Source organism: Citrus sinensis, chromosome 5, assembly GCF_022201045.2.
Source record: "Citrus sinensis cultivar Valencia sweet orange chromosome 5, DVS_A1.0, whole genome shotgun sequence".
Classification (NCBI taxonomy): Eukaryota; Viridiplantae; Streptophyta; class Magnoliopsida; order Sapindales; family Rutaceae; genus Citrus; species Citrus sinensis.
The window spans coordinates 31,050,789-31,071,390 of NC_068560.1; the positions used below are offsets into that span (position 1 = coordinate 31,050,789).

At 36.8% G+C, this 20,602-nt stretch overlaps 1 protein-coding gene across 2 annotated transcripts; it reads left to right on the forward strand.

Moving 5' to 3' along the window:
* Window positions 1-9: 9 nt before the first annotated feature.
* LOC102612548 (protein SABRE) lies at window positions 10-20,602 on the forward strand. Of its 2 annotated transcripts, XM_006472371.4 has the most exons (23): window positions 10-501; window positions 1,584-1,695; window positions 1,973-2,242; window positions 3,809-4,074; window positions 4,326-4,548; window positions 4,715-4,885; window positions 4,993-5,070; window positions 7,132-7,383; window positions 8,016-10,124; window positions 10,793-12,659; window positions 12,866-12,966; window positions 13,618-13,974; window positions 14,599-14,717; window positions 15,240-15,486; window positions 16,356-16,577; window positions 16,863-17,002; window positions 17,753-17,825; window positions 18,181-18,282; window positions 18,388-18,567; window positions 18,761-19,084; window positions 19,177-19,344; window positions 19,563-19,941; window positions 20,131-20,602. In XM_006472371.4, exons 1-23 carry the CDS (start codon window positions 431-433, stop codon window positions 20,244-20,246), a joined length of 7,947 nt encoding a protein of 2,648 aa, XP_006472434.2. In that variant the 5' UTR covers window positions 10-430; the 3' UTR covers window positions 20,247-20,602. The 2 variants fall into 2 exon arrangements, with proteins under 2 accessions (XP_006472434.2, XP_024952241.2); XM_025096473.2 differs by lacking the exons at window positions 10-501; window positions 1,584-1,695; window positions 1,973-2,242 and having other exon boundaries at window positions 3,928-4,074; window positions 4,334-4,548.

A 20,602-nucleotide genomic window follows, 5' to 3' on the forward strand; every position in this document is an offset into this window, starting at 1 on the left:
TGACCCAAATGTTATTATCCAAGCCAGACCTCGCCACAGAATCTCCCTTGCACCCTCACCGCACAGAATCAAAACCGTCAATGGTCATCCTCAATCAAAATAACTACAACAGTCCTTTCTTTCGCCGATCAACGGGATCCCGATCTTCTCTCTTAACAAATACGCTCTCCGATCACTCCGCCTTCATGACTCAGTCTCATTGCCTCACAAAACACCACGCACCAGTATTTCAAAACTCTCAATTCATTGAAAACTTTTAGGGTTTTTTCTTTTTAAATTTTATTTTGTTACTTACATTCAGGATTATTTAATTTTTTTCCCGTTTGAAATGAGCAAGTTATGTTCGTTTTATTTGAAATTTTTTGGAAACTTGGATACAATTTGATTAAAAACTACAAGTTTTTGGAGATTAAGAGACTCTCCAGTGAAAATGGCAGCTTCTCCTGTGAAGTTCCTTTTTGGATTCTTGATCGTTTCCATTACATTGTGGTTGCTCTTTATGTAAGTCCTTCATGTTTACTTCTTACACTTAGTTGATATATAACAAAATGCAATTTGCTTGCTGATCAAATGGACATTTTACTTTTAGTAATATTGAACATGAGGATGATTAGTCTTGTTTGAATAATACCAAAAGCAATTAAGTTTTCATGGAAGAAAATATGTCTGTTAGAGACATTGTGAAATTGAAAAATTGAAATGTTGGTGATTTATTCCAGAAATTACTGTTTATGAGTGGATGTCAAGAGTAAATACCAGTTAACTTGTAATGGAAGCATTAATGGTTGTTGTTTCCACTCTGAACTCTCTCTCTCTTGGATAATTTCTTCTTGTCAAATTGTTTGTTTTGTTTTTCAGACTGCTTCTTGTTTTGTATGTGCAATTTTCTTGTCCTTTTGCATTAGTCGATATTTGAAGTGATAGAAATTAGGCTGCTTTTTCTCTTGATTAAAGAAAAAATGGAAGTTGGACTGTTTTTGCACGCTTTGATGGCTCTGGAAAGTTAAGCACTTAAACTTAGGAATAAGTACTTCTTAACATCTACTAGGGTGGATTCATAAACCTCTCTCTAGTACTTTACTATATCGTGAGACATTTCTTGTGTTCTCAAAGCATTAGTTTTCGATTTAACTTATAGATTAATATTATCTGCTGGCTTTCTGTTCCTTTTTCCTCATTATGGTTTCATGAAGATAATTTATCTATATGTGATGAAAATCCGGTAAGAGTTATGTGAAAGCAGAGGCTGAAAAAATGTGTTGGTTGACGTTTCTAAAGGGAGTTTGGTGATCAAGGATTAACATAGAAAGTTGAGGTGAATGACAAAGAAGGATTCATGTTGCAAACCCCAATGTCTGACAAACTTAGGGCTAAGGATTTGCTATATCGAGTCTGGCAGTTCCTTTCTGCTAGTCTAACTATATTTCACAAATATCTATTTATCTCAAATTGCATACTTTCTTGTTCTCCTTTTTTGCATCATCACGTGTTCGTGATTTTTATTTCCAATTTTGAAGAAAGCCAAAACGTATCCATGTTGATTGCTAAATTTTCATTATGCCTCTTCTTTTATTTTCCCTCAGATTTGCCTCCAGGCTGGTGGCTTGGATTCTAAGCCGGATTATGGGAGCATCTGTTGGGTTTCGAGTTGGTGGTTGGAAATGTTTAAGGGACGTTGTGGTTAAGTTCAAAAAGGTTATTCTTTCATCTAAGTGACTGGGTTTGTTTTGTTTTGGGTTAATCAATGATGCATATGTCCTCAATCTTTTACACTAATTGGAAAGTGATGTATGGTTACAACCATACGCTGAGGATGGATACCACTGCTATCTGTCATGGATATTCATGAAATTAAAGGGTGTGCTAAAAAAACGAAAAGAAAAGAAAAGTTGTGTGGCCTTACTAACCTTACACTAGATAGGTGCCTCCATGGGATTGTTACATTCATGTTTCTAAGACTGATTATTTGCAGGGTTCTATTGAATCTGTATCTGTTGGTGAAATTAAACTCAGCTTACGTCAGTCTTTGGTCAAACTTGGGGTTGGTTTTATTTCTAAGGATCCGAAGCTGCAAGTGTTAATATGCGACTTAGAAATCGTAATGAGGACAGCAAGTAAAAGCTCATCAAAACCTAAAGTTCGAAAACCTCGATCTTCAAGCTCTTCTGGCCGAGGAAAGTGGATGGTTGTAGCTAGCATTGCAAGATTTTTGTCGGTCTCTGTGACGGATATGGTTGTGAAAGTAAGGGCATTAGACTTTTCATTCCCTCTCTTTTATTTTTTATTTTTTATTTTTTATTTTTTATTATTAGTGATCAACTTATGTTCAGTAACTATTAATTTCAAAAGATTGAACTTAGGAAAAATTCTAACAATACTGCTTAAAGTTAAACTCCACCTCTCCACCTCTCTGTTTGCACGTGACCACATTTAATTTATGAACCTGTCATGGGCATCCAGATGATACCTAAATACCCAATAGATTAATAGAATAGGGAATTTGACCATATGACTTGTGTGTTAACCTGAACTACAATTAATTCCAAAGGCTTGAAGGACTTGATAGTAATACTAGAGCTATACATCATTATTTATATAATCTCTAAGGACTTGATGTATCAAGTTATGACACGTGTCCTCAGATGCAAGGATGTAATTGATGTATGAGATCATTGATTTTAACATGTGCTTAATTCTCTATGTTGTAATTTAACTAATAGAACGGTGGAATCAAGACACAAGACTTTTGGTGAAATAGGCTTTGATACCATGTGTTTGTAACCAATAATCTCTAAATTTTTGAATCTATAAGAGAAGAATTAATTGTAGCATTTAAACACCAACATAGCCCCTCATGTGCATGGTAGAACTAGAAAAACAGAGTTGTGTTGGTGAAACCAAGCGCACACAAACACTCATATAATTAATGGAATGGGGCTTGAAGAAAATACTTCTTGGTCAACATGGTTCGAATTTCATGCCAATTAGCTCATGTGTAAGGACCCAATTACAGTATTTAAGTTCAACAATTTACCAGTGTGTTTTACTATTTGTACATTGATTTTAATAGTCTTCCATTATTGACTTTTCTTCTCCTTTATATCCTGAATGATTATCTTTGCCTGATCATGCTGGCCATGAAGTCACTCATGGCCAGTTAATTTGGTTTAAAGAGGGTGTTAAAATGCAGATACTTCCAGATGGGTAGTTATAGGTTGGAGAGAGAGAAAGAGAGGTGAGGGAAAAGTCATGATTTCTAAGACTTTGCAACTTGACTGAGAGTTATCTTAATCTTCCTTTCTCTAATGTTTTTGAAATGCAGTCAAGATACATCATATCTTCCAGTATTTTGATTTGATGCCACTTCAGTGCTGTAGACTGCTTTGTCAGGCATTTTTTTTTTCTTTTTGGGCAATTTGGAACTCTTCTATATCAGTATAGATACACATCTGGGCATTAGCACTCCATAAGTTGTCAAGCAGGAAATGTAGCAGTGACTTAATGTGGATTCTTTTGAGTACAACTGCATAATTTCATGTGTTTCCGTGGAGCTTTGAACCTGAATATATGTTGGTGAAGTGTGGCTGTGTCTAGCATGTTTGAGTCTGAACTGGTTTGCACATGTGCTATCATATATGCTCTATCAAGTATCAACAAGTATAAGAATCCTACTACAGCTACCACTGAAATCGAGTTTAAAAATTTTCAGACACTTTACTTGTTGATTATTATTATTATTTTTTTGCTTTTGTATTTATTGGTTCGGGCCTTTGGACCAGTCACTGTAACTGCTTCTGAAACATTGCAGAATCCCAAAGCTACTGTAGAAGTTAAGGAATTGATAGTGGATATATCTAAAGATGGTGGATCAAAGCCAAATTTGGTTGTTAAGCTGCATATATTACCTATATATGTACACATAGGTGAACCACGGATTAGTTGTGACCAATCGCCCAACTTAAACACTGGTGAAACCTTTTCTGCCGGCCAAGCATCGTTTCCCATGATGGAAAAATATTCTGCTCCTTTTAGCTGTGAAGAATTTTCTCTCTCATGTGAATTTGGTCATAATAGGTACTTTTTTTTTTTCTCATTCAGTTGACGTTCTCGTTTATTTTATATTCTACGTCATGCAAATCTAGTCATGTTGGTCATTAAGCATGGTTTTGTAATAAGCTAAACCACCTTTTCTGGGTTTATTGTGGATAACTGCTGTACTTCGTGGTTTCCTCTCTGTTCTCTCTTTCTTTTGTATCTCCACTTCTGGATCTAAAATTTATTAATAATAAATCTAAAAGGTTTGTAATCTCTTCTTTTGGATGTAGGGAAGCAGGTGTGGTAATCCAAAATTTGGACATTTCCTGTGGAGAGGTCTCTGTGAGCCTGAATGAGGAGCTGCTTTCGAAAAATAAGAAATTGCCAGATGCTTTTACTCACACTGATAAAGTTATGGGGTTAGCTATTGAATCAGTGGCGACTGAAAAGCCAAACAAAGAACAAGCAGCTGCTGCAGCGATTACAAAGTATGCTTCTATATTTCCAGAAAAGGTTCGTAGGATTTAACATGTTATTACATGGCTTACTGTGTTCTTTCTGTCTCTCATTGTTATTTACATTATCTATCCTGTTGTGTTCTTTTATTAAATACTTGATGCGTCTTTGTGAACATGGACCTTAACAGTAATTCACTATCAGTTTTATTTTTCTTCAATAGGTCTGCTTCAATTTGCCTAATTTGGATGTGAGGTTTACACACCAAGAGCATGGTCTTGTCGTGGAGAATAACATTACGGGCATCCAACTGAAGAGCACCAAATCAAGATCCATTGAAGATGTTGGGGAGTGCACACGCCTTGATTTTGTATTGGATTTCAGTGAGATATATGTATGATTGTGACCGTTGACATTGTTAATCTTGTTTTCTTTTCTAAGTTTCACGATTAAAGCCTCTGATTTACCTCCCGTGAAAATGATTTTTTATTTATGTTTCAGCTTGTTAGAGAGGCTGGCTGTTCTGTCTTGGAGATCATGAAACTTGATGTTCTCTCCTCTGTCTACATTCCAATACAGGTGAGTCATGTGCTGTAAAGTGGTGGCAGATTACTATGTCAAGTTTATTCTCTTTCCTGCATGTAGGGCAGATAAAAACTGCACATTTTTAATATGCTTATGTTCGGTAGCATGTTGTTTTTGTGTAAATTACGTTGCTTTATTAATTCTTACTTCTTACCTATGTACATATTTTGTTTTGGCTCATAATCAGTCTGCACTCAAAACAAGTGAACTGCTGTTGTTCAAGTGGACATTGGCGGTATGTTTGATTTACTGTAGTTCTATCAGGGTTTTGTTTTAGGTTGATAGTATCCCTTTTGGGCCTATATAAGCATGGTGTTGAGAACCAGAGGCTTTTGTCGGTGCGTTTTGCAAACTTTGTAATTTTTCTTTATAGGAAACAGAAACTTTTATAGAAAGTGAGAAGGGAAAAAATATTACAAAAGTGAACCAGAGGTCCGCAAACTAAAATCTCCCCTACAGTGTAGAACACCAAAATCTATACAAAACTTTGAAAAAAGAAACCCTTGAGATTCGAGACATGGGAATAAGAATCCACACCAACAAAATTAACCCAAAACCGCATCCGGGTCGAGCTGAATGAAAAAGAATGAGGAATCTTGAAATCCTTGATAGTTGATGCCCAGATAGAAGAAAAGAATTGAATCCTGTCTCATAACCCATTAATAACTTCCTCTTTTCCAAAAATACAGTTATTTCTTTCTTGCCAAATGACCCAAAAGAGAGCTAGGACAACACACTGTCATAATGTCTTAGCTTTCATTCCTTTTCTAAAAGTAAAAATATTCTCCATAAACAAAGCCTTGCAAGAGGCTGGAGCTGCCTAAAGAATATTAGCTGCAACACATAGACGAGCCCATAAAGAGGAGGCAGCACCACAGTGAAGAAAAAGATGGTCACTTGTTTCTTCATTCTTTCTACACATAACACACCAAGAAAGAGAAAGACATCTTAGGATTTCTCCTCTGAATCTTCTCTCTAGTATTAGTAATTCCAAGAGCTACTATCCAAGCAAAAATTTGGACTTTAGGAGGAGCATTTGCTTTCCAGACCATCCTATTAGAATTGTCTTCGGCTAACCAAGAAAAGAATGACTTGCAAGAGAGCTTGCAAGAGCCATCTAATTTCCTGTTCTCTCATCCAAGGAAAAAGAATCCATCAAAACTACAAGGGTGAGTACTCTTGAATCTCTATATCGTTCAAATTTCTCCTCAAATTAAAATTCCAACTCCATTCTAAGGAAGAGAGATCCTGACCATTCTAGATTTGATAGGCACATTCTTAGGACAAAATCTGTACAAATGAGGAAATTGCTCACAGAGAGACAATTCTAAGCGACATAGCTTCTGGAAAAAGTGCGGAGGACGCTTAAGCCCCTTTTAGTTTGCCTAACTGTAAGCTAGGTCCTCTTTCATTCTTAACTCCTTTCATCATTGCTGTAAGTTTATGGCATTAAGTTTGGAAGTTGACTACCGTGACCAGGTATTTCAACCTGGCAGACTTCTAAACTTAAATGGCAAAAGCTAACATGAGGTGAAAATTGTTAAAACAAGAAAAATTAAAAAGGATGAATTTAATCGACTTTTGTAAAAACTGCTGTTCTAAGTGTCATTTACCCTTCAGCAAAGGTGGGTGGTCAAGTCATCTTTACCAATTCCTTTTTCTGCAGCTCTTAATTTCCCAACTCTTGCTTCCAACTGGTGTTGGGTGATAAATGAATGTTTTATTTATTTATTTTATTTTTACTTTTATTTTTTTGGTGGAGACAATGAGTATGATTGACCATCTTATTAAGAGGAAGTAGTTGTGTTTAACCTTAATCCTTAATATTTATTCAACAAGCAATATATTTAATGTACATAATATCAGTTTATTTTTCCATTTACACTTTATTAAAAGATCTTCATTTGAGTTTCCCTAATAAATTACTGTTTTTTTCCTCATTTTTTCTAGTCTATATTCTAAATGCATATGAACTTGTCACAAGCTTTTTATTTGTGTGTTTATGTTTTGTTGTGTCATTTTATTTATTTATTCTGGGATGCCTTTGGCTTTCAGCCAACCTCAACTATTAGGGCTGAAATTGATATTAAGCTCGGAGGTACTCAGTGCAATATCATAATGAGTAGATTAAAGCCATGGTTGCGCCTCCACTTGTCAAAAAAGAAAAGAATGGTTCTTCAAGAGGAAACTTCTAAAACCGAAAGGCGGCAATTAACTGAACCCAAAGTTGTTATGTGGACATGCACTGTCTCAGCCCCTGAGATGACTATTTTGCTCTATAGTATCAGTGGTTCTCCATTGTATCATGTAAGTAATCTCTCTCTCACATTATTTTGGGTTACAAGGAAGTGGTTGAGTTCTCTATTTAATGTATTGGACCGCACTAATGTTCCATGGTTGCAGGCTCCTGTTAATAAAATAAAAGTTCTTCATATTGAATGTGATGATTAGGATATAATGATCATCTTATTGGAAGTTGTTAATCGAATTTAAGGGATGGAGTTATTTGGTTTACAGCCAGTAGTTTAGTTCAGAGAGATGTAGTTGCATATAGTCAGCACGGTCCAACTTAAGAGTAGAAATTCTTAAATTTTAATTGTAAACTATCCGAAATTCGTTACATTGCAATTGAGATGATTATCAAAACTATTTCTTCCTTCTTATTAGAATATTGCATACTAAGCAAATTTACGAGCCAGATTTTTCTGCCTGTTAATTAGGACAGTGGAATCTGCCATCATATGGAAAGAAAACAAGTAAAGAACTGCCTAATGCTATGTGTATATATTTTCTAAAGCTCCTATTCTTTGAAATATTGATTGCATATCTCTCAATTTCACTCTTAAATCAGACTGTTTATGAAATAGTCTGCCTTGTTCTTTTGTCTGCTGAACTATAGTTATGATTGTAGCATTTAAATTTTTAGTGACATGTTACAGGGTTGCTCACAATCATCACATGTATTTGCAAATAACATTTCAAGTATGGGAACTGCAGTACACATGGAACTTGGTGAGCTGAATTTGCACATGGCAGATGAATATCAAGAATCATTAAAAGAAAGCCTGTTTGGTGTAGAGTCGAATTCGGGTTCCTTAATGCACATAGCTAAGATTAGTCTAGACTGGGGCAAAAAAGACATGGAATCACCTGAAGAAAATGGTCTTAAGTCTAAACTGGTCCTCTCTGTTGATGTGACTGGTATGGGTGTTTATTTCACTATCAAGCGTGTTGAGTCACTTATTGTAACTGCGTTGTCCTTTCAAGCTCTCTTCAAGAGTCTATCTGCTTCCAGTAAGAGAACAACACAGAGCCGAGGAGCATATGCATCTAAATCATCTGGGAAAGGGACTCGTCTCTTGAAAGTTAATCTTGAACGCTGCTTTGTAAATTTTTTTGGTGACGCAGGCTTGGAAAACACTGTTGTTGCAGATCCCAAGCGTGTAAATTATGGGTCACAGGGTGGTCAAGTTGTAATTAGTGTCTCAGCTGATGGCACACCACGTACTGCAAATGTCATGTCCAGTATTTCTGAAGAATCTTCAAAGTTGAGATACTCCATTTCTCTTGATATCTTCCATTTTAGTTTGTGTGTAAACAAAGAAAAACAGTCCACACAGGTGGAACTTGAAAGAGCCAGATCTATTTATCAAGAACATTTGGAGGGAAATAAGCCTGGGACTAAAGTGGTATTATTTGACATGCAAAATGCAAAATTTGTGCGGCGTTCTGGTGGGCTCAAGGAGATCTCCGTGTGCTCTCTTTTCAGTGCTACTGATATTACAGTCCGGTGGGAACCTGATATGCATCTGGCAGTATTAGAACTAGTCCTGCAATTGAAGTTACTGGTCCAGAGTCAGAAACTTCCGGTACATGGTAATGAATATAAGGAAGATGTCTCTAGTGTAAGAGATGCGGAACAGAAGAAAGAAGCTACCACAGAGTCGGGTCATCTTGACAAGAACAAGAAGAAGGAATCCATATTTGCTGTTGATGTGGAGATGCTTAGCATATATGCTGAAGTCGGTGATGGGGTTGATGCAATGGTTCAGGTTCAATCAATTTTCTCGGAGAATGCTCGTATAGGCATCCTTCTTGAAGGACTTATTCTTAGTTTCAATAGGGCTAGAATATTCAAAAGTAGTAGGATGCAAATTTCTCGTATTCCTAGTGGTTCAACTTGTCCATCAGATGGAAATGTACCTGCAGCCACCACTTGGGATTGGGTAATTCAAGGACTTGATGTTCATATTTGCATGCCATACAGGTTGGAGTTGCGTGCTATTGATGATGCTGTTGAGGATATGTTGCGGGGTTTGAAGCTTATAAGTGCTGCCAAAAGTCAACTCTTATATCCCATGAAGAGTGAAAGCTCAAAACCCAAAAAGCCTGGTTCAGTGAAGTTTGGTTGTGTGAAGTTTTGTATACGAAAGCTCACTGCTGATATTGAGGAAGAACCAATGCAAGGTTGGCTTGATGAACACTATCAGCTGATGAAGAATGAAGCCTGTGAGTTAGCTGTCAGGTTAAAATTTCTCGAGGAACTAATTTCTAAAGCCAAATCCCCTAAATCTCCTGAAACAAATGATTCTCTTACTGAAAATAGGGTTTACTATAATGGAGTTGAGCTTGATGTACATGATCCTTCTGCCATTAACAAAGTGCAAGAAGAAATTTACCAAAAGTCATTCCGTTCTTATTACCAGGCGTGCCAAAATCTAGCACCAGCAGGAGGTTCTGGTGCCTATAGGGAAGGGTTTCAGGCTGGTTTTAAGCCTAGCATTAATAGAACTTCTCTTCTTTCCATTTCTGCCACAGAGTTAGAAGTAAGCTTGACAAGGATTGATGGTGGAGATTCTGGGATGATAGAGCTTCTGAAGAAGCTGGATCCCGTTTGTCATGAAAGTAATATACCATTTTCTCGGCTGTATGGGAGTAATATTCTGTTGAATACAGGCACCTTAGTTGTTAAGCTAAGAAATTACACATTACCTCTTTTTTCTGCAACTTCTGGTAAATGTGAAGGTCGTCTTGTGCTGGCACAACAGGTAAGGTTCTCAGCTACCTTCCTTTCCATGCCTTCCCCACTATGCTAGGACTTCTAATATTTCCTTTGTCTTTCTGATGGATGCTTTTTTACCTTGTCCTGATGCACTATTTAAATGGAATATTAAATTACCTGTTAATGGATTGAGGTTTGATGCAACCAATAAACCCCTTATTTAACCACAAAGAAGTCCATGTCCTGAAACCCAAATCCCACTTTTACAAATGTCGTGTCAGAAATATTTAGGAGTGATAGATTGTTTTCAAATCTGTAGCAGGCATAATATAACATGGATCTTTGTAAGCTAAGCGTTGTAAAGCTGGTTGCCCCAGTGACCTAAACGAGTGGTTTTCAAGTAGTTTTATTTGGTTGGCCACTTGAGTTTGAATCTTGGGAGAGGCAGGGGGGTTAAAGATTTAATTTGGGCTTTGCCCACCCACCCATCTACCTATTTTTTGAGAAAATAATAATAATAATAATAATTAAAAAAAAAACTTGTAAGGCTGGTTGAATAATCTTCTAGTAAACTAATCACCTTTATTTGTATCTCTGACTTTGTTGTTTGGGTTGCTATCTATTCTTTGTTGTCTTAACTAATTGGGTCGTTTGCATGTGTTTATTTATATGTATGAGAAACTGGGTTATTTGTATGTTCTTTGCTGGAATCAGGCAACTTGTTTTCAGCCTCAAATTTACCAAGATGTCTTCATTGGAAGATGGAGGAAGGTCTGCATGCTTCGTTCAGCAAGTGGCACAACCCCACCAATGAAAACATACTCAGATTTACCCGTATACTTCCAGAGAGGAGAAGTAACCTTTGGAGTGGGACATGAACCGGCTTTTGCTGATGTGAGCTATGCTTTTACGGTTGCTCTACGTAGGGCTAATTTAAGTGTTAGGAATCCAGGTCCACTAATTCTGCCACCGAAGAAGGAAAAGAACTTACCATGGTGGGATGATATGAGAAATTACATTCATGGAAATATCACGTTAAACTTTTCTGAAACTAGATGGAACGTTCTGGCAACTACTGATCCTTATGAAAAGCTTGACAAACTTCAAATCGTGTCAGCTTCAATGAAGATTGAGCAGTCAGATGGCTGTGTTCATGTTTATGCTGAGGAATTTAGGATTTTTGTGAGTAGCTTGGAGAGTTTGTTTAAGAATCGAAACCTAAAGCTTCCAACTGGTGTCTCCTCTCCACTGCTTGAAGCCCCAGTCTTTATTCTTGAAGTTACAATGGATTGGGAATGCAGTTCTGGCAATCCATTGAATCATTATTTATTTGCACTTCCTATTGAAGGCAAACCTCGTGAAAAAGTTTTTGATCCATTCAGATCTACTTCTCTCTCCCTCAGGTGGAATTTTTCCCTTAGACCCTCTGTACCTGCACGTGCAAAAGAGCCACCATCTGCCTCTATGGGAGATAGCACGATTGTAGATGAAACTGTCTATGGTTCCCCTTATAAAAGCGAGAATGTCCCAGTAGCTTCGCCAAAGGTGAATGTTGGTCCTCATGATTTGGCTTGGTTAACCAAATTTTGGAACTTGAATTATATTCCTCCGCACAAATTGCGTAGCTTCTCCAGGTGGCCTCGTTTTGGAGTTCCAAGATTTGTCAGATCAGGAAACTTGTCACTAGACAGGGTGATGACTGAGTTTATGCTTCGCTTAGATATTACTCCTATTTGTATAAAGCATGTGCCATTAGATGATGATGATCCAGCCAAAGGACTGACCTTCAATATGACAAAGCTGAAGTATGAAATCTGTTTCAGTCGTGGCAAACAAAGATATACTTTCGACTGCCATCGTGATCCTCTTGATCTTGTTTACCAGGGTATTGAGCTTCATGTGCTTAAGGTTTTTATAAATAAAGAAGATTGCACCAGTGTTACGGAAGTAGTTCAAATGACAAGGAAAGGTTCAAAAAAATCTGCATCCATGGATAGAATTCCCAGTGAAAAACATAATAATATGAATGGTTGCACTGAGAAACACCGTGATGATGGATTTTTCTTGTCATCTGACTATTTTACGATCAGAAGGCAGGCCCCGAAGGCGGACCCTACAAGGTTATTGGCCTGGCAAGATGCTGGAAGAAGAAATCTTGAGATGACGTATGTGAGGTCTGAGTTTGAGAATGGAAGTGAGAGTGATGAGCACACACGATCTGACCTTAGTGATGATGATGGATACAATGTGGTAATAGCTGACAATTGTCAGCGTGTATTTGTTTATGGCCTTAAGCTTTTGTGGACTATAGGGAATAGAGATGCAGTTTGGTCCTGGGTTGGCGGGATATCCAAGGCATTGGAACCTTCGAAGCCTTCTCCTTCTCGGCAGTATGCACGGAAGAAGTTACTTGAGGAGAAACAGAAAAATGGTGGAACTGAAATACTTAAAAATGATATTTCTAAGTCCCTTCCAGTTAGCCATGAAGCCATTTCCTCTTCTCACCAAGGGGAGACTTCAGGACAGATTTCATCTCCATCACATTCGGTCAAAATGGAGAACTCATCATCTGCTACGGTTGGTATGTCTTCAAAATCCTTCTGCAATTTTATCTTAGAAGTGTGGAGGTGCGTTATTGTTTATAGAGCTCTACCAGAATTTAAGATGACATATTAAAACCTCACTTCAGCTAGATATAACATCTTGATATTAAAAATAATCCACAAATAAAATCTGTGCTATAAAATCAATCTCAGCTGAGATGCACTTCTTTTGCTTTATTCCCAGCAAAAGATGAAACCAGCAATGATCTTGAGGAGGAGGGGACTTGTCATTTCATGGTCAATGTTATTGAGCCACAGTTCAATCTTCACTCGGAAGACGCTAATGTAAGTTCAATGGATATTTCAGCTGTGAATTTAACTTTTTCCCTTAAGATTTTCCTGATCATAAAGAAGAAGCTTGTAATTTCTTGTGATTTATTTTCCTTGTTTTGGTTGGCAGGTGTGGCCTTTTTCTAAAATGTTGATTGATATTTTCAGTTTTTTTGATTTCCCTCCTTTTGACTATAATATTCTTTAAATTTAATGTGCTTTGCATTCATCGCCGTCTTTTGGTTTTCCCCATTTCATACTAATCAAACATTATTTAGGAATGCCTAAAGTACATTTGAAATTCACAAAAACAATAAGAATTAATCAGGGAAACATCTAAAAACATTTTGGAAATCATATTGTATGAAGAATAATTATTTTAGCCAAAATATTAAAAATTCAACAGGTTCTATATTCACTGTACATGCTTGGCATATATCTTGAAAATTTTTGGTACAAAATGACCTCAGCAATTTATAAATTGGGTACATAATTTCAACCCAACAATAGTTCAAAAATCATTCAACTAATAACATTTTTCTTGTCCAGAATAACCTCTTAACGTATGCCTATCCTTGTGCATTCAGTAATTTTTTTCATTTATTAGTTCCATTCCAAATGATGCATGTAATTTATGTTACATTTTATGACTTTTATGACCACCAGGGGAGATTTCTGCTTGCTGCTGTCAGTGGCCGTGTTTTGGCCCGATCATTCCATTCAGTCCTTCGTGTTGGATATGAGGTTATTGAACAAGCGCTTGGTACAGCAAATGTTCATATTCCTGAATCTGGGCCTGAGATGACATGGAAACGCATGGAGCTGTCTGTGATGCTGGAGCATGTTCAGGCTCATGTTGCACCAACGGATGTTGATCCAGGAGCTGGATTGCAGTGGCTTCCTAAAATTCGTAGAAGCTCTCCAAAAGTGAAGCGCACTGGTGCTTTACTAGAAAGAGTGTTTAAGCCTTGTGATATGTATTTTCGATATACAAGGCACAAAGGTGGGACTCCAGATTTGAAGGTAATTCTACCAATTCATTAGATAGTTCATTTAGATTACTTTACCCATTACCCTTTTTTTTAAGATAAGAAACTCAAAAATGTATTAATGATGAAGATTTAAAACAGAGTGCGGTCCAGCTGTCTGCTAAGGAAACAAATTTCTAAGATGATTTGCGAAAAAAAGTTAAGTTGATTGAATATAAAAATCTACAAATGGTGAACAAGATGTCCACTTTAGCCCCAAAAACAGCCTAAGAATTTACAAATAAAAAAGTTTCTATCTTGGAAGGGCTAAAACAGTATCAGCATCTGAAATAAAGGGAAAAACCTTCCCATAAGACCAAAGCCACCTAACCTAGAACTCCTTACCAATTTTGCACATAAAGGCAAAAACTAAGACTATTTGTGCTCTCCAAAAGTATACCCAAACACCCTATACAAGGCTAGATTAGCTATAATTCCCCATCTCAAAACCCATTAACATTTCACACAATTGCACACTCTACTCTCCCATTCGTAAATATATTTCTGAAATATTGATGTTTTCTTTCTTGAATGCTGGTTGTGTACATACATACATACATACAAATATATATACTCTGTATTAAACAATTTGCTTCGTTATGATTTTTTTCTTTTGCAGGTAAAGCCCTTGAAAGAGCTCACTTTCAACTCTCATAATATAACAGCAACAATGACGTCTCGCCAGTTCCAGGTTATGCTTGATGTGTTGACCAATCTTCTTTTTGCACGACTCCCCAAGTAAGGATATGGATTTTTCTTTTTTCTTCTTCTTTCCTGTGATTGGTAGCTAATTATAATAAAATTATGTGCATGTGTATGTATTTCAGTAGTTAGTATTGCAAGTTCTTGCATTTGCCAAATGCTATGATGGCAGCTGGGCTTTAATCTTTGCTTGACATCACTTCTTAGACATCAATCGCATTTTAGATTTAGGATTTATAAAGCTTTGGGTGTGTCTTAATTGTGTTTTAGTGTCTGAATTTGTTGAATAAGACTTCTTTAAAGTCGACATTATCCACTGTTAGATCATTATTACCAGCCGAAAAATTTCCTTTTTTGACTCATTTGCTACATATTTGCTCAAGACGTTGTTATTGTTTGATGAATACAGTATTTTATTTATACAGCACTTTCCCAATGAATCTACCATTATGAGTATCATTTACATTCTGTTATTTCTTATCTAACAAGTACTTTAATGCACACTATATGGGCATTAAAAGATACTTTGATGTTTGATGCAAATTTCTTGTCTTTCAGGCCTCGAAAAAGTAGTCTGTGTCCTGCTGAAGATGATGAAGATGTTGAAGAGGAGGCAGATGAGGTAGTTCCTTATGGTGTTAAAGAGGTGGAACTTGCTAAAATTGACCTAGAACAGAAAGACCGCGAGAAGAAGTTGATTCTTCATGACATTAGGAAATTGTCTATTTCTTCTGAAACTTCAGGAGACCTCCATACTGAAAAAGAAGGTGACTTGTGGATAATAACTGGTGGGAGATCGACATTGGTAAGGAGCAGAGTTTGAGCTGTTTCATTATTTTGATGTTTATAATATTTCACAATGATAATGGTTGTTTAGTGATATAATATAATTATTAGCTTAGTTGGAGAGTTTTTCCTTTTTGGAGATCTGTTGTATGGATTACAATGTTCTTTGCAGTTTACATTAAGGTTTGAGGGGTTGTGTGCACACACGCACACACGCACAAAAAAAAAAAAAAAAAAAAGAGTTCTTAAGAACTGCTAGTTACTTCTGTAGCTCTTTTATTAATGCTATTGGGAGAAAGGAGCTGGTCGCCTAACTCAAGAGTATATCTGGACAAGGCATGCTTCATTTGGAGTTTCTGGTGTGACTCTTATGTTTTCCACTCTTTCCTTGCCTGGTTAAGAAGATCACAGTTGGGTTCTTTATTATTCTGCCTTTCTCTTCTCAGTAGGATGATTTTATTTGATCTGAGCAGTGTTATTGAGCATGAATGCTTGTATAAGTTTGCTGGAATTTGTTTTGAAATAAGATCAGCAAAAGGAGGCTTAGAAATATTAGGTCTGATAGTTGAATTCCTAGAATGCTGATTGTTAGGATCAATAAATGCTGCAATATTGTCAAGGAGTTTGCACTGTTTCTTAACAAGCTCTCGTTTTCAGTGTATCTACATCAAATTTTTACTATTAGCTTCACTATCTGGCTTGTTCCTAATATTGTATGTGTTTTCATACTGGCCTTTACATAAGTAGGCTACTGTGTTTTAAGCATTTATGTACTTGTTTTTTATATGTATTGTGTTCATATAAAAATGAAGATTATCTGTTGTGCACATATCAGTTATAAGTCCTTCGTTGCTAATAGTTTCATAAACAACTGGCTTTGCCTATCAGATACAAGCACTGAAGAGAGAGCTTATAAATGCACAAAAATCTAGAAAGAAGGCATCCACTTTCTTAAGGGTGGCATTGCAGGACGCTGTTCAGCGCCTGGTGGTGAAGGAGAAGAACAAAAGTCCATCCTATGCCATGCGAATTTCTTTGCAAATTAACAAAGTTGTTTGGGGCATGCTTGTTGATGGAAAATCCTTTGCAGAGGCTGAGATCAATGACATGGTGAGTTTCTGAATATAGGGAAGGGAAATGAGTATTTACTGTTTTCTGCTGCTGTTCTTTGTACTTCAGCATTTTTCTCTATTTGACAAAATTACATTGATGGTCAAGATCCAGTTGATTATTTTTTGTGCTTTTTTTTTTCCCAATCTTTTCAAATTGTCAATTTGAAAAGCTAGAGGTATATTGTTCATTGATTCTACCAGTTTTATAGTACTATTTCAGTTTGCAATATTTGTTTTGTACGATGACTGATATAGTTTTATACTTGTCTTGATCATCTCACAGAGATATGATTTTGACCGGGATTATAAAGATGTTGGCGTTGCTCAGTTCACAACAAAGTATTTTGTTGTGAGAAACCTTCTGCCTAATGCCAAGTCTGACATGCTTTTATCAGCATGGAATCCTCCACCGGAATGGGGAAAGTATGCACTTTTTCCCGCCTTTTTGTTATATGTGCTGGTATTTAGATGTTTGTTTCCACCATCTTTTAGTGATTTTTTTTCATTATGCTTTATATAAACTTAAATGACTTTTCCATTTCGTTTTTCTTTTTAATTATTTTTTCATGTCGTGTCCATTGTTATTTTTCTCTTTATGTCTATAATAAATTCATGCTGAACCGAGCTTGAGCTTGGGAAGCTGTTGGCAAACTTAAGCGAGCTTCGTATTTAACCTGTATATCTCATTCCTAATCTTTTGCGAAATTAGGACAGCTTACTTAAAGAGTTGACTGACTGTCAGAAAAATAAATCCTTTGTACTAATGTCAAAAGTAAATCATTACATGTACCCTCACTCTAATAATTATATCTAAAAAATGGGAACTGAATCTTTTATTTAATGTTAGAAGCGCCACAAAGGACTGTGGGTAAACCCTTACAGGTGATAATGATTTGATGCCATGACGTGGTGCATTTTGATACATTTGTTTGTGTTGTTCTAGCATTCATGAACTAATGATGAGATAAAAGCGATATCATGGTATACTAGGGGATCAGGCACTAATGAAGAATATTGTTTTCTTAAAGATGAACATATAGAGATTGTAATTTTATCATAGTTCTGGCTGTAATTATCCACTAGTTTATAGAGGGGCAGGAGCTGCCTTTCAAATGCTCAAAAAGGTTTATCCGTGTTTCCCTAAAGGAATCACAGTAAAAAAATTTGCTGCAGAAAAGTCATGCTCCGTGTAGATACAAAGCAAGGAGCTCCAAAAGATGGAAACTCTCCTCTTGAACTTTTCCAGGTAATTAGTTTGCTTTTTTTCTATCAAATATATCATTACTAAATGCTATCTGATCTTTAAGCTTGATTATTGATCGATACATACGGAATTATTGTTATTGATAAGTGCAATTCTGATATTGAATAAAGTGGAGATGCATTATGAAAGGCTATTACTAATAAGATGCCACTTGCTCAATATCATGTGCAACTGAAAATTTTGATTATTGGTGATTGATAAATTATTTTATGTCATTTCAATCTACTACAAAACTCTTTGAAACTGAAGCAGTTTCAAATCGTCATATGAATCTGATTTTGATTTCTAATAACTAGTTTTCATTTCGTTAACATGAAGCCTTTCCTTTACACTGTAGGTAGAAATTTACCCTCTCAAGATCCATTTGACAGAGACAATGTATAGAATGATGTGGGAGTACTTCTTCCCTGAAGAGGAGCAGGATTCACAACGGCGGCAGGTATCAGGGGTCTTCAATGATTTGAATTTCTGAAGCCAGGGCTGAATGGTGGGTTCATTATTTTAGTTGCCAAGGTGATTGATGTTCTACATCATTGATGTGCAGGAAGTTTGGAAGGTTTCGACAACTGCTGGTGGGAGACGTGGTAAGAAAGGTTTTTCAATGCATGAAGCTTCTACCTCAGGCAGCCAATTAACTAAAGAGCCTGAGGCCTTATCCAAACAAAGTGCATCTGCAGTACCTTCCACCCCTTTGACCAATCAGCTTCTCACTGATTCTCCGCAAGTGAGTTTCCCAAGTTTCTTTTTTTTTTTTTTTTTGGCTCTTATCATTATTTTAGCCCATTAATTGTCACTCTTGGCAAGTATGTGGGTAGAATTTTAAGAATATCAATGTGTGCATATATTTGTATCGCTTGGCAAATCTTTCTGTCCCTGCTGTGCCACTTTTTATCATTTTCATTTGAAACCTTGTGCAGGCATCAAAGTTGCAAAACATAAAAACAAATGCTCCTCATGGTTCAGCACCAGAGTTAAGAAGAACGTCTTCTTTTGACAGAACTTGGGAAGAGACTGTGGCAGAATCAGTTGCTAATGAATTAGTCCTACAGGTTCACTCGTCCAGTGGATCACTTGGTTCTCTTGAGCAACAAGATGAAACGTCTAAAAGCAAATTGAAAGAGTCCAAGCCTGTAAAACCTGGTCGGTTATCTCACGAAGAAAAAAAGGTTGGAAAGCTGCAAGAAGAAAAGAGAACCAGGCCTCGAAAAATGAGGGAATTTCACAACATCAAGATAAGTCAGGTTGGTTTGGTTCTTTTGAAACACTGATCTACTTTAGTATTATATTGCGATGTTTTGGCTTTCGTAAGTACATGTACACTGTTATGGTGTAGGTTGAGCTACTAGTTACTTACGAAGGATCAAGATTTGTTGTGAATGATCTCAAGTTACTGATGGATACATTTCATCGGGTTGAGTTTTCTGGAACTTGGAGGAGACTCTTTTCACGGGTTAAAAAACATATTATTTGGGGTGTCCTGAAGTCTGTGACTGGAATGCAGGTAAGATTTGAAAACCGTACCTTCTAATTGTAATAATAGTTTTGGTAAAAACTTGGATGGTTGATATTGATGATGATTTATTGTTTTGAACTATCAACTATGGAGAAGGTTTTGTTCTCATTGACCTAGACTTAGAAAGGTCTGACTCTTAAGCACAATTACTGTCTTATTGATCATTACTTTTTGAACTTACGTTTTTATTGTCCCCAATTTTGTAGGGTAAGAAATTCAAAGACAAAGCACATAGTCAGCAGGAACCTGGTGGAACAGCTGTTCCTGACAGCGACCTAAATTTAAGTGACAACGAGCAAGGTCAGCCAGGGAAACCTGACCAGTATCCAATAACATTTCTCAAACGGCCAACTGATGGAGCAGGGGATGGATTTGTAACTTCCATCAGGGGACTGTTCAATACTCAACGCCGAAAGGCTAAAGCATTCGTGCTTCGGACAATGAGAGGTGAAGCAGAGAATGATTTTCATGGGGAATGGAGTGAAAGTGAAGCTGATTTTTCTCCCTTTGCTAGGCAGCTCACCATAACAAAAGCTAGGAAGCTTATTAGGCGGCATACAAAGAAATTCCGGACAAGACAGAAAGGTCTGTTGGATTTTTTTTTTTTTTCTGTAGTTTTTAGTACTCAGTATACACATGTAGATATGTTGAGGCCATCAACATTTACACCTGGTGGTAGACAGATCAAATTGGTACTACCCTGTTTCACTGTCACAAGCTTGTCCGTTAAACATCACAACCCACTGTTGAGATTGATTGATCTTCCATTGTCAGGTTCATCCTCCCAGAGAGAATCGCCAACGTCTCCAAGGGAAACCACTCCATTTGAAAGTGACTCTTCTAGTGAGTCCTCACCTTACGAGGACTTTCACGAGGAGAAGTATCTATAATCCATTTTGCGTGATGGCGCCCAGCTCTGGAGGAGTGTGGTCCCTTCTAACAGTATGCTATCTCAGATGAAAGCTCCATAACTTCAGGATGCCAATGATTGTCGAGTAAAAGCAGGACAGGGCACTGGGAGATGCACATAAGCTAAGCCCATCATTTACTGTCCATGGCGCTCTCTTTTGGAACAGGGAGGAGTCACTGGCTTTCTACTCCAAACAACTCAGTTAAGTTTTTGTAGAGTATACAGCAGAGGCTGCTAAATTTATATATACAAGCTACCAGATCTCATAATTTTTGTACATACATTGAAAAGTATATGGAACGAATAAAATAAATGCAAAATTGCATCTTTCTCAAA

Coding starts and splice junctions, on each gene's coding strand:
- LOC102612548 (XM_006472371.4), top strand. CDS start 431: ATGGCAGCTTCTCCTGTGAAGTTCCTTTTTGGATTCTTGATCGTTTCC. Junction 7,384..8,015: donor GTGGTTCTCCATTGTATCAT/GTAAGTAATCTC, acceptor GACATGTTACAG/GGTTGCTCACAATCATCACA. Junction 13,975..14,598: donor GTGGGACTCCAGATTTGAAG/GTAATTCTACCA, acceptor TTTCTTTTGCAG/GTAAAGCCCTTGAAAGAGCT.